The 12,919-nt window shown below is 43.6% G+C and overlaps 1 protein-coding gene across 1 annotated transcript in view; it reads left to right on the forward strand.

The window, feature by feature from the left end:
• Positions 1-4,870: 4,870 nt before the first annotated feature.
• Positions 4,871-12,919, forward strand: part of htra1b (HtrA serine peptidase 1b) — a 16,190-nt gene continuing 8,141 nt past the window's right edge. Inside the window, exons 1-4 of the mRNA XM_069159930.1 lie at positions 4,871-5,667; positions 10,661-10,760; positions 10,976-11,090; positions 11,667-11,756. Coding sequence (XP_069016031.1) covers positions 5,208-5,667; positions 10,661-10,760; positions 10,976-11,090; positions 11,667-11,756 — 765 coding nt within the window. The 5' untranslated portion in view covers positions 4,871-5,207. The remainder of the gene's footprint in view (positions 5,668-10,660; positions 10,761-10,975; positions 11,091-11,666; positions 11,757-12,919) is intronic.

The following is a 12,919-nucleotide window of genomic DNA, read 5'->3' on the forward strand; positions in this document are numbered from 1 at the left end:
AATACAGACTAAAATGCATCCGTTGAAATGTAATGATTTATTTGGAAAGCTCACATCGTGTGACTGAGTCCGGCTACAGAATGAAACATCCTCCTGTTTCCACACATCAACAAATCCTCACAAAGGAAAGCTTCCCGTTTCCTGACCGGAGCTCTACGACCGACTTCTTCCTCCACCTCCTTCGTTGGAGGTGTCGTCACGTTCTCTACTGACTGTGCATCGCTTGAAGACCTCGCTTGAACCTCTTTCAGAGGTTCACTTCGGGTCGGCCCCGCGGCTCCGCCAAAGACCGGCTCGGTCCAAAACCACAGAGCAGCATCATTAATGGCTCTTTTGGAGCGAGCAGCTTCGGTTTCAGTTGTTCTGCAGTTGGTCTGTTTCTCCTTAAAGAAACTAAATCCTCCAGATTAATTCTGTGTGTTTTTGGGTGAAAGTAGAAAGACGTGATGCAGTTTCTATAAAGGTTGTTGTTTAGCATTTAGCTGATAGTTGTGAACTTCCATCAGCCAGCAGGACTTCCTGAGCTCAGCTGGTTCCTTCTATAAAAATCAATATTCTTTTATTTGTGGTTCAACAATTTCATGCGCATCTGAAAGTGGGAAATAATACATGTGGAGTTCAGGAAACAGAGTTCTCCTTCATAAATAAACAGCTGCAGGAAGCTAGACGTGAACATTGTCGTAAAGGTTTTATAAAGGTGCAACAACGGACGTCTCAGCTGGAAAGCAGGCGTTGTACTTAATACTTTAATAAGGCCTGGAAAAGATATTTTACCGTTTTGAATTCATTGTTCTTTGAAGAATAAGCCGCCGTGAATATATTTGAACTTTTATTTGTTCTTCCTGATTTCCCGGGATCTTTAGTTACTATTGTTGTCAGAATTACTTCTTTAAAATGGCTGTTATATAGACTTGAACTGTGATGCAGCGCAAAGAGATCCTTTATTTTTGGACATTTGTTGGTCTGTGAGTTTGACTAAACTAAACGAGAGACCCCGTCCTGGCAGCACCTGTTACCTCACCGGTTCGGTCCCTCCACCTCCGGTCAGGTTGTCTCACGGCTTTAATTCAACACGCTCCTGCTGAAACACTGGAAAGTTGTTTTTCTTTTTTCTTGTTGCACAACCTGGTGATTTAATCTCTGCTGTGCTCTGAGGTTCGATCACCGCTGGATTCTGGCTTCCTCTCATATTTAATGAAGCCACCGCCGCTCGACACCAGGAAGACAAATGTGAGCGAGGGATGAGCTGGCTCTGAGTGCAACACTTAAATGGGCCCCTGCTAATAGACTTCAGAGGAACCACGTGTTTGTTCACAGGAACCGACCGGCGCTGCCAGCTGAGGCTTTAAGAAAAAGCCCAAACTGCCAGTAGGAGAAAAAGCAGGACGTGTTGTTCTGGAGTCATCGTTTGGATTCTGTTCATCGTTTGTCTCCTTCAGCGTCGAAGATCCGACGTGTTTGCGATCGCTCGCGGCCAATAAGTGAAACCACAAAAACGATGCGGCGGGAAAAACCGAGCGCTGCTCCGACTCGGGGACGTCACCGGACTGTTTGGACGGATGGGAGGAGGCCTGAGTCATCTCCGAAACAAACCACTCAGACATGAACATGAGCGCTGCCGGCCTGACAGCTGCATGCTAACACGCGCCAGCTCCAACTTTGTTCTTCCCGCTTTTATATTTTTCACGCTCGCTTTCTCCGACTCGTACACACACGTATAAATCAAAGCATTATTGCTGACTGACTCAACTTGAGTGGAATTAGAATTTATATTTCACACACACACACACACACACACACACACACACACACACACACACACACTCTGTTTCTGGGAACAGCCGAGCCGAGTGTTTGAACGGCGTCCAGAGGTCTTCACATCATAAACAGGAGTGATGAGCTGTCCGAGAGGCTGGACTCACCGAGGCCGGATCAACATGTTATCTGTTTAATGTTAATTCTGACTCACTGGACACGCATGACTCACCATAAATATTTTAAAATCATGTTTCCAAAGTTGACGACAAACTTTCAATCTCAACTTTATGGACAAGAAATGGTTAAAAAAAAAAGGAATTTTAACTTCCAAAACTGAAAACAAGCGAAACTTTTTATTCTTAAAGACTTCAATACTGTTTCATGTGACTTTAAACACAAGGAAATAAAATTTACTGGAACTAATAACATGGAAAATCAGGGCCATCAGGGTAAAAAAAAAAAAAAACATGAATTCCAAGTTGTTCAGAAATGCAGATAATTTAATTAAACAGAACAGTTTTTGCTTCGTTCAGCGAAACTATTTCCATGAAATGTTCTTGATTACGCTGCAGTATCATCCAGCAGGAAATTAAACAGTCAGTGTGTGAGGAGACAAATAACATTATGCTTGTTCCCCCAGAGCATTTATTATTATATAACAGAGCTAAATCATGATTTAACAACATCAGACCATATACAGTCTTGGGAACAGTGGCTGTTAAATTGTTTCTTATGTTGCTGGAGATCCCTTCAAGGATTTACGAAGACCCCTTGAATGCCTTCAAAAACCTTCACATGGAAGTTTTTGGAAGTTTATTATGATCTTTTGAACATATTAAAGGACCACTGGAGTTCCTCGAGCATCAAAACAATCCACAAAACTCTTTGAAGACCTGAAGGTCGACTTGGTGACAAATAGTGCCTCTTCAAAGTCCCACCAAAGTGATTCAAGTTTGGAATAACGTTGCTTCGCCAGCCTGAAGTGCGATCCAATCAGCTACAGATCAGAGATTAAGATGATGATGAAGTCATAACCAAGTTCCAGCAGTGGCTTGAGTTCTAGCACATATAGTGGTCATTACCGATTGGTTGAAGGCTGCTCCAATAGCTTCATAATTAACCCGAGGTCTACGCCCAGGAGGATGCAACAACTGGAAATGATTCCCAATGAAGAATGGCCTCCTTTCAAATATCGGTGGAACCCCATCAAGGATCTGTGAACCTTTCAAAGACCACTTAAACCTATTCAAAGACTCCTGGATAAAAACAGGCCATTAGTAACACCTCAAGGAACCTTCAGTCCTTTTAAAGATCATTGAGTGACATTCAAGTATCATTGGAGGCTTTTTTAAGGATCCATAGAGCTCATTGAATTCCCATGACCCTTAAAAGATCACTCAGACCCTCTAAGTCCTGTACAGATACGTGGTAGACCTTTAAGGACCCATGGGCCTGGGGATTATCGAGGAGTCTTGTTGTTTTAAAGGTCCCTTAAATGTCTCTAGAAGCTTGCGTAACCTCTTCAAGGGTCACTAGAACCCAAATAGAATCCATAGAACCAAACGGGCCGTTTGAATCCCCTCGCATACGTCTGGATCTCCTTCAAGGAACATTAAAACCTCCCATGGTCCCTGAAACACAGCGGTGAACATAAATCTTCCTTCTTTTTAGCTGCCGAGTCCTGACATCATCGACGCAGATCCCCTCGAGTGCGTCTCCATGGCGACGAGGGTGGCAACAGCAACACACACAAACAGAGAGACAGAAAGATGGATGAAAATCACCTCCGCATCACGTCTTCTTTCTGGGACTGACGGACTGCAGCCGAGCGGCCCCGAGGGCTCGGCGAGTCTGGAATCATCTGACAGGGCGTTTATAAAGCCCGACTCAAAGCCTCGCTAGCGACCTCCGGAGGCCGAGCGGCTCACTGCAACACACTGCGTGTGCTGTGCTGAGACAAGTGACAAATGACCTTCTCCGATACCGCTGCCTGCACAGCGTCCAAGGGTCCATTAGTTTACTAGAAGTCAAATAATGACATAATAATCCTGTGACGTCACACACGATGTCGTAGAGTCGGTCGTCATCGAGCGTCCGGCGTTCAGAACAATTGATTGTTTGGGAAACATCGTCCCAGCTGTGATGTAACGAGTGAGAGACGACTCTTTGATTATCAGACAGACGCTGAGCAGTGATTTAAAGATCCGTGAACATCAGGCTTAAAGGAAATAAAGCTGATATTTATTGTTTAAAGGATGCAAATGATGCAAAAACTGAGTCCAATGAACTTTTATGATTATTAAACATAAAACCTGATGAATACAGTTTAACTTCTCCCACTGAAGCTTTTAAAACTGTTTTCAGTCTCATTATTGAACTGTCTCTCGTTGGAAAAATCGATGGTTGCGTGAATGGACTGATTGAATTCAGCGTTTTATACACAACAAGCTGGAAATCACCGGTCAGACGGACGTTTGCGCTGCGATGAAGCGTCATGCAGATGTTCAATTTTACTGTTGGTGGAGAAACAATAGCAGTTATTATAACAGCTCAGGCATTTTTGTAGATTTAGTGTCTGTCGCCTTTTGACGTAACTGTTCAGTCTCAAGAACACGACGTCGCGTTCAATAAGGTTTCTTCAAAAAACAAAAAAACATTATTTCAGCATTAAATATCTTATTATATTATGATAAGATCCCTCAAAAACTCCAGAGGAGATAAAGATGATGTCCAGTCCAAAGAAAAGAGAAGCTCATAAACAAACTGAATGTGTTCAGTAGACTGTGTGTAATGTTTTATCCAACTTTGGAGCCTCTTAAAATTAAATGTCAGATTAAAAGCAGGATTCGGGTGTTTTGGTAGTTCAACCGCTTAAAACTTAACAACTAAATGTCCTACAATCAAAATTTTAAACTCAAAGTGTGTCGGCGAGATATGCTTAAAGTAACACAACTAAATTCTCCTTGTGCAGCGATACTGGATTACTTTTGCAAGAAGCATTAAAAGTTAAACTACTTTATAGTTTTATAAGTTGATGATCTGATTTGTATAAATAAATAAATGTAGTGAAGAGAAAGTTGAATATTTTCCTGTCTGACTTTCATGAGTCTGAATTAAAAGAGAATTTGATAACTCAAAATTCAGTGTGAAAAAAAGATCTTTTACACTTTAGTAAATTACTTTTCTGCACGTACTTTAATCTTCTCACCTCCATCACCCCCTCCTCCCCTCTGACTGACGTCACAGAGGTCCACCAATCACCTGCTGTGTTTATGCTGCAGCTCTTATAAACCGGGGCAGCCGGAGTTCTCACTGCATCAGTCCGTCCTGCCGGTAACGTGTCCTGTCCTCCACGCTGCTCACACTTTTTAAAACTTTCTGAACCCAGAGTTCAGCCTTCCACTCAGCTCTCACTGTGTCCCGGTGTCTCTGTCGGACTGTCCCCCATCATGCGTCTCCAGCTCGTCCTGTGCGTAACGGCCCTGCTCGCCTCCTCCTGTCTGCTGGCCGAGGCGCGGATAGTCAAGCGCTTCGCCATCGGCTGCCCGGAGAAGTGCGACAAGTCCCAGTGCGCGCCGATCCCCGCGGACTGCCTGGCCGGCGACGTGCTGGACCGCTGCGACTGCTGTCCGGTGTGCGCGTCCGGCGACGGCGAGCAGTGCGGCGGCGCCGGGGACCGAGAGTGCGCCGAGGGGATGGAGTGCGTGGTGACCGACGGCGTGGAGGTGTCCGTCACCGTCAGGCAGAGGGGCAAGGCCGGCTTGTGCGCGTGCACGAACACCGATCCGGTGTGCGGCAGCGACGGCGTCTCGTACCGGAACGTCTGCGAGCTGAAGCGCGTCAGTAACCGGGCGTTGAAGCTGCAGCAGCCGCCGGTGATTTTCATCCAGAGGGGAGCCTGCGGGAAAGGTGAGAGTTGTGTGTTTGTGTTTGTGTTTGTGTGTGTGTGTGTGTGTGTGTGTGTGTGTGTGTGTGCGCGCGCGCACGCGCGGTTTGGATCTGAACTTGAGTGACCTCAGCAGCAGCCAACACACAGACTGAACTCTCTCCTCCATCTGTTGCATCTTTAGATTATTTAACCGGACAAACCATGAATGTATTTGGTATCTTACATCAGTTCCCAGTTTAACGTGTACTGATGGCTGGATTTAAATCAGAGTACAACATTTCTAGCTACATCTTACAACCATAAACTGGAAATAAAAGAGTTCATAGCTTCAGGTCTGTAAAATGGTTCTGATCCAGAAGTATCTTCAGCTGCAATACCAGCGAGTGCCACTAGAGGTCGGCTCCAAAAAGCCTCCGGCTCCATAGACTCCCATTCAACTTCTCTCATCAAATCCAAAGTGAATAAAATGTGTCCATCAGTTATCTCGGTGTTGTTAGCTAAAGTCACTCCTTCTTATTAGTTTTCTGGAGGTCCATCTGAAAATAATCCCTCATTCATTAGAAAAAAAGATTCAAGAAGACCTGTTTTTGGGGACGTGTCTGTTTGATTGACAGGCCTGTGGTGCAGTCAGGTTACAGCTATCGGTGGGCGGGACGTAGTATCGTCAGGTTTCCAACTGGACCTCGCTCTGAACCAGACTCTAAAACCAATGTTGTTTTTCCTTCTCTAAACAGTCTATCTTTCTCTCCATCTCACACACACACATTATGTGATCTTAACAGGTCTTAATATCTTGAAATGAGTCCAGGATGTCCTGAGGACCTGCCATGTGTTGCAAAAACAAACAAACTCCTCTGAGAGCGAGGCTGAGGCCGGAAAACACATTAAGCAGCGAACACACACACACACACACACACACACACACACACACACACACACAACCTGTGAAGCTCCAGCTGTGAACGCACCGACCTGCTGAGGCGGTTTGATTCAGAGTTCAGCGAGGTCAACGTCTCCTTCTTCTCTCCACCTTTTCTCCATCTTCCTCTTTCTTCTTCTTCTACTTTTTTTTACACCTCCTCTTCTTCCCTCCGATCACATCATCTCTTCCTCCCCTCGTCTCCTCTCCCTCCATCTATAATCTATTCAACCAAGAGGGAAGTTCAGATTTTCTGGGTTGAAGAGGGAAAAATCTGGAAGATGTCAGTGACACACTAACACGTTAAATCTGCGGTGATTCATCGTCTTGGACGTCGTTGGTCAATTGTGTAACTTCCTAAACAGACACAGATTTAGGTCAAACTGTTATTTAACCCAGATTCAAAGGGATCAAAATGGTTTTTTTTCCTTTTTATTACTGTTTTTCTTTTCTTTTTTTCTGCTTCCTGTGCAGACATGCGGGCTGTTTGTGAGATTAACAGGCTTGGATACGGCGTCAACAAAACACGGTCGCACCGTGACTCAACTCTTTCAGGAGCTCAGGAATTTTTTTCTCCAAATGATATCCTAGAAAACAGAGCTATCATCTGATGGCACGTTGGAGCTGCAGTCAGCGTGCTTCAAAGCAAGAACGTATGCAAAATAAATAGGCAGTTTGGTGCAACTACACATTGCAGTCGTGTTCCAGCACTGCTGATCGTCGTTTAGATGGATTTAATGATGTTGCTGAGACAAATCTTACTCAGAGAACAACAAATTAGCTTTTTTTAATCATTTTTATAAAGAATAATACTGATGGGATGCTGTAATTCTCTTGTTTTTCTTTGCAAGTGCCAAAACAGAAAACTGTTCTTGAAGCCTGATGGTCCGTAATGAAGATGTAAATATTTAAAAATGGTTCACGAAAACATTTCTTCACTCTTAAAGGGATCACTGTAGTTTTTATAGGAGTTTGCATTTTTGCAGGGATTAGTTTCTCTGGCGGATGAATCCAAGTAAGTACAATGCGTGTTTATGGTACTGAAGGAACATGTCAGCCAGTGTCTTTCAATGTCATTGAAGTTTTGGGATAAAATAGATATATCAGGCTTTAGATAGACATACAATAGGATTTGGATGTTAAACTGCAGCAGAACGTGTTTTGAAAACTCTCCTTGTTGGTGTGTTTAAGGACATCTGAGCAGTCAGCGTGGCCGTGACCCCTCCTGACCTCACTGTACTCGCTGGTGTTACCGACACCTGCAGCCCGTTCCAGCTCTGACTGACTTCATTCAGTTCACTTCAAAGCTGCAGCAGCTGGCAGACCCCTTAATCCTGCAGCCAAACACTCAGCGAGCCAAGAACACACACACACACACACACACACACACACACACACACACACACACACACACACACACACACACACACACACACACACACACACAAACACAGATCAGTGTCCTCCAGATGGTCAGAGGCTGAAGCGAACATGAAGTGAACGCTCTCAACGAACTGCTGCTCGGTCTGAAACTCGTCTAAGATTTTGAAGTTCCCACATTTAACACTTTTACTGGTGTTTCACAGCAAAGCGTGTAATAAACCCACCCGTCCACTAGAGGGAAGCGTATCCATGTCACGCCTTTCCCTCGTTAGACGTATCAATGCTTTAGCAACACAAAACCATGCGGAAGTCGACGTGGTTAGGACTAAAAAACTTTGATTAGGGTGAAGGAAAAACTAAAGGAAAAGTTACGGTGAGGAAAATGTCGCCTCCAAGACTGATACCGTCGTCTTGGGTGGAAGTCCGTGACTAATGGTACCGAGCCGTCGGGCCTTTCTTCTTCGTCTCATTACGTCCGTTGAGTGACGTTTATCCCGCGACCTCCGCCAAGTAACTCAGGCTCCATCCTGGGCTGCTGACCAGCAATTTGTTATTGTTCACGTAAAAGAAGTTCAGTTGGTTTTGTGGAGCTCAGCTATGTGCATAAATGTAAAAAAAAAAAAAAAAAACGGTTGGAAAGCCCTGATGTAAACGGTTATATGTGAAGTTTGTTTCTTGCAAATAGGAGTTTGCATTTTTGGGGAGGACTATTTTCATTGGTGGATTAATCCACGTTTGGTGCTCTGGTGAGTGTTTCCTGCAAATACTTGAACCATGTGGGACTTCTTTTTATTTCTACATATTTGTGACATTTTGAAATATTGTTCTGTTTTGCAGCAGCTTCAGCAGCATCTGATTTTATAACTTATGATTTCGAGCCTTTCAGCTGATCGTTGAACTTTTTCTTTCATGTCAGTCGTTAAACAGTAAAATCTGTGTTTCATAAAAAATATGACTTTCTGAGGAGCAATTGTAAAAACTGTAACTGCATAAAATCACAGCTTAATTACTTTTATAGAGCGCCGTGGGGTGAAAACGCTACCGAGGCTCCATTTGCACAGAACTAAACATTTATTATTTTAACTCTTAAAGAATGAAGTTTCATTTGCGAGGTCACAGGACAGAAGAGACAAGACGTGGAGGCGATCGCAGTGAAGAATGAGCTCGGGGATTCTACCGAGATAAGATCTGAAGTATGTGGAAGGAATCAGCTGAGAAACCGGACGCTGGGATTCTGCAGAGCTGAGAGCTGAGGACAAACAGAGACACGTCCTCACTGTGCTCTTAGGCATGAAAAATGAAAGCTGGAGTTTAGATTGAATAGATCACACCAAAGGTTGGAGTAAAATATTTGTAAAGTTTAAAGAATTTTCTATTTTCCAAAGTATGAGTTCCTTCCTTTGGTTTCAATCAACTCAAAGAACTTAAAATCAGCTGACATTTAGTAATTTCTCATTATTTGGTGTAAACTTGGAAGCAGACAACAGTTCCCAGTCTGTCCTCTGTGGTGTGTTCAAGGACACTCTTTATACTTGTCGTTTTTTTGCGTCTCACAATGTCAATTTATGAAACTTAATACTTCTATTCCACCAGACTTGGAGTCAAATATTAAACTTTTTACTCCAATACATTTGTCTAACAGATTTAGATACTAGATTTTTGTAAGATTGCAATTTTTCATCTTTAGTGTCCCATTAAAACTGTATCTTCAGATTTGGTGATTTTGAATTAGAATTTTCGGAAGAGCACACAGACTAAATACAGCAGTGAGGGAAGGACAATGAGGGACAGGTGAAACTAGTCAGGGGGCGGGGCCAACAATCATACAAAGAGTAGGAAGTGAAACGAGACACACGCAGGTAGTTATTAATCTGAAAATCCAACAGGAACGTTTGATTGTTGTTTGGTTCTGTAACTACAACGTAAGATTAGAGTCCAACTAAACGGCCGCAGCCGACGTGATCTTTGCTTTTATTGTTTGATTGAATCTGTCGTATGTCAGTTCTTTAAATGCTGGGCATGCACAACTAATGCACATTTACAACCTTGTTTTTAATACATTAATTTGCCACCCACCATACGTGTTATTCACGTTTGAATCAGCACAGACTGCTCCTGCTTGGGTCGTAAACAAAACGTGGCTTTGTTTAATAGTGTCTTAATGTCTTGTCCTGCACGCTGCTTTGATTAAAAAAACACGTGTTTCTGACACGGACAGAATGGGGGGGGGGGTCTGATAACTAGTCCGTGTGGCAGATGTTGCAGCACCGCTGGAGTCGAACCAAACGGAGGGTGTAAGGTGACCCGGTCAGAAACATCTTCACTTCGCTCTGTGGGTGTCTTTAGTGGCTCTGAGTCATTTCCTTTGTTTTATAAGCATCAGTGGGAGCAGCAGACTGGCTGCAGCTGCTCTCCTACCTACACCTCACATACTGCCCTCCACATCTGGACTCAGTTCATCACATCAGCCTTCAGATGAGGTCCGATAATTGGACGACGAGTGACGAATCTCTTTCAAATTACAAATTATGGCAACCTGGCAACACAAACCCACAACTTTCTCCTCCGTCTGTCTGCTTCAGCTGCTGCTGAGCAAAAATCCTTCTGACCGGTGTGTGTGTGTGTGTGTGTGTGTGTGTGTGTGTGTGTGTGTGTGTGTGTGTGTGTGTGTGTGTGTGTGTGAGTGACCTTGTGTGTTTTCCGTCCTTCAGGTCAGCAGAACCCCGACAGTCTTCGATTCAAGTACAACTTCATCGCTGATGTGGTGGAGAAGATCGCTCCTGCTGTGGTTCATATTGAACTGTACAGAAAGTAAGAAAAACAAACTCATTAAACGACCTTTACTGGGATTCATGGGATTCAAATTAAAAACGGGCATTCAAGTCAAGACATTAACTTTAATTACACGTTTTCATGCCGTGTATTTGTTGTGCTGAAGAAGCAGTATTGGATTTTATTTTTATTTAACAGCCAGTGTTGATGACTTTGCAGCCATGTTGGCTTCATCTGTTCCCGTCTGTGCTCAGGATGATATTTTCCAAGCGGGAGGTGGCCGTGGCCAGTGGCTCCGGGTTCGTTGTGTCCGAGGACGGCCTGATCGTCACCAACGCCCACGTGGTGGCCAATAAGCACCGAGTAAAGGTACGCAAAGCAGGAAACACATTCACGACATCTCAGTACACCGGCTGATGTTCGACTTCTTATGTTTCTAATTTATGTAAAATATTTAAGTCACTTTGACAGTAATAATTGCTGCAGATTAGATTCTCATACGGCACCAAGCATTATCAAATTAAACTGCAGCTTATCAGGGGCAGTGACGGCATTAGAGACCTTTCCTGTAATTATGACCTGATTAGCAGCAGCTGTGGCTCAGAGAGTTCAGTGTGTGTGTGTTCCTCTGTTCCTGGTTCATCCTGTCCACCAATCACACGGCAGCTCTCTTCCTATTGGTGTTGAGGTGTATGTGACCAGGAGGCAAAGTAATATACAAGGTGGACATGCGTCATTGCCACACTAGAGAGAAATGGGACGATGGAACTGCTGTTTATGTTTACTGTGTTGTGTTACCATGGATACAGTAAAAATGTGCTCATACTGTACGTTATCTTGTAGTTTCTTGTAACTACGAGACAGGAAGTGGTAATTACACGATAAGATGTTTTTCTACTTTGAGGACACTGATCAGGATGATGTCCTTTTTTGTGTGTCCTCCAGGTGGAGCTGAAGAGCGGAGCCACGTTCGACGCCAAGATCAAGGACGTGGACGAGAAGGCCGACATCGCTCTGATCAAGATCGACGTGCCGGTGAGCAGCAGGAGCGTTGGAGAAACTCCTTGTTTTATCCTCCCTTCAATCTGATCTCCAAACGGGCTTCAAGTTGTAGTTGTGGAAGAGGAAACGGGCTCAATCAGGTCAACTCGAGAAACTAAAGCATCTTAACCAAGAGAAAAGAAACTAGAGCATAAAGAAAGGCTTTGAAATGTTTCTCAGTAATTTGCTAGAAGCATCATCATTTCTCATATTTTTTCTTCCATCTTTCTTTCCGTCTCTTTTTCTTTTCTCCTGTTCAGAACTGTGTCGTTCTGTTTTCAGATGAAACGTCCTCTGGTGTTTTCTCTCTTCATATTAACTCCTCTGCTTCTTCCCTCCACCTACTCTGCTTTTATGTTCCAAAACAAGCTGTCAAATTCAGTTATTTATTCCTTTTTTTTGCAGCATATTCTTTTGGTGAACATTCCTTAAAAGGAAAATCTGGTTTTGATTTTTGGCTCGATGGGATTTTTTGAGGTGAGACGCCTGTTCAGCAAAATAATAGCCGAGTCATTAACGTGTGAATCTGCGGAGCAGGTCAGGAGACACAGGGACCGCTTTGATTTCCTCAGCTCTTTGTTTTGGTCCTTGGATGACTGGACGGCAGAGTTCGAGACAGGAAGTCAGGTTTTCCACAACATTTATGTGACGGAAAAACATTTGTAGAGTAAGACGGTGTGTGCGTCGTCCCGGTTCTGTCCAGACGTGTGGGCAGTGGGCGCTGCTGCATCCTGCACGAGGTCAGAAACACGGGAACGCTGCCAGTTCATAGGGAAACTTTAAGAAATGTTTCATCCCGTCAAATTTAGTCTGAGTTTGAGATCTCAGGACCGCCTGATCCGTTTCAGAGAACTTCTGTTTGTGACTGAATTAAGGGAAATCAAGTCCAGCTGTGCTTCTGAAAGCAGACTGAGTGCATCATGAATCTCTGGATTCACTTTTTACAATATTAAAAACACACAAAATGTTCAAACTTTTTGACCATTTAAAGTTATGAAACATAGATGTTGAATTAATCTTTTGAAAAGTTCATCCTGTCGTGTGGACGTGTGGTTGAGTTGAACAAAGCTGCATTTGTGTTTCATCACAAAATGCATCGTATTATATTTTCATTCTTTTCAAATTACAAAAATACAAGAAAAACTTAAAAACAAGAT

This window comes from Embiotoca jacksoni, unplaced genomic scaffold, assembly GCF_022577435.1.
Source record: "Embiotoca jacksoni isolate LCO1_2020_lvr unplaced genomic scaffold, fEmbJac1.0.p SCAF_26, whole genome shotgun sequence".
In the NCBI taxonomy this organism is placed as follows: Eukaryota; Metazoa; Chordata; class Actinopteri; family Embiotocidae; genus Embiotoca; species Embiotoca jacksoni.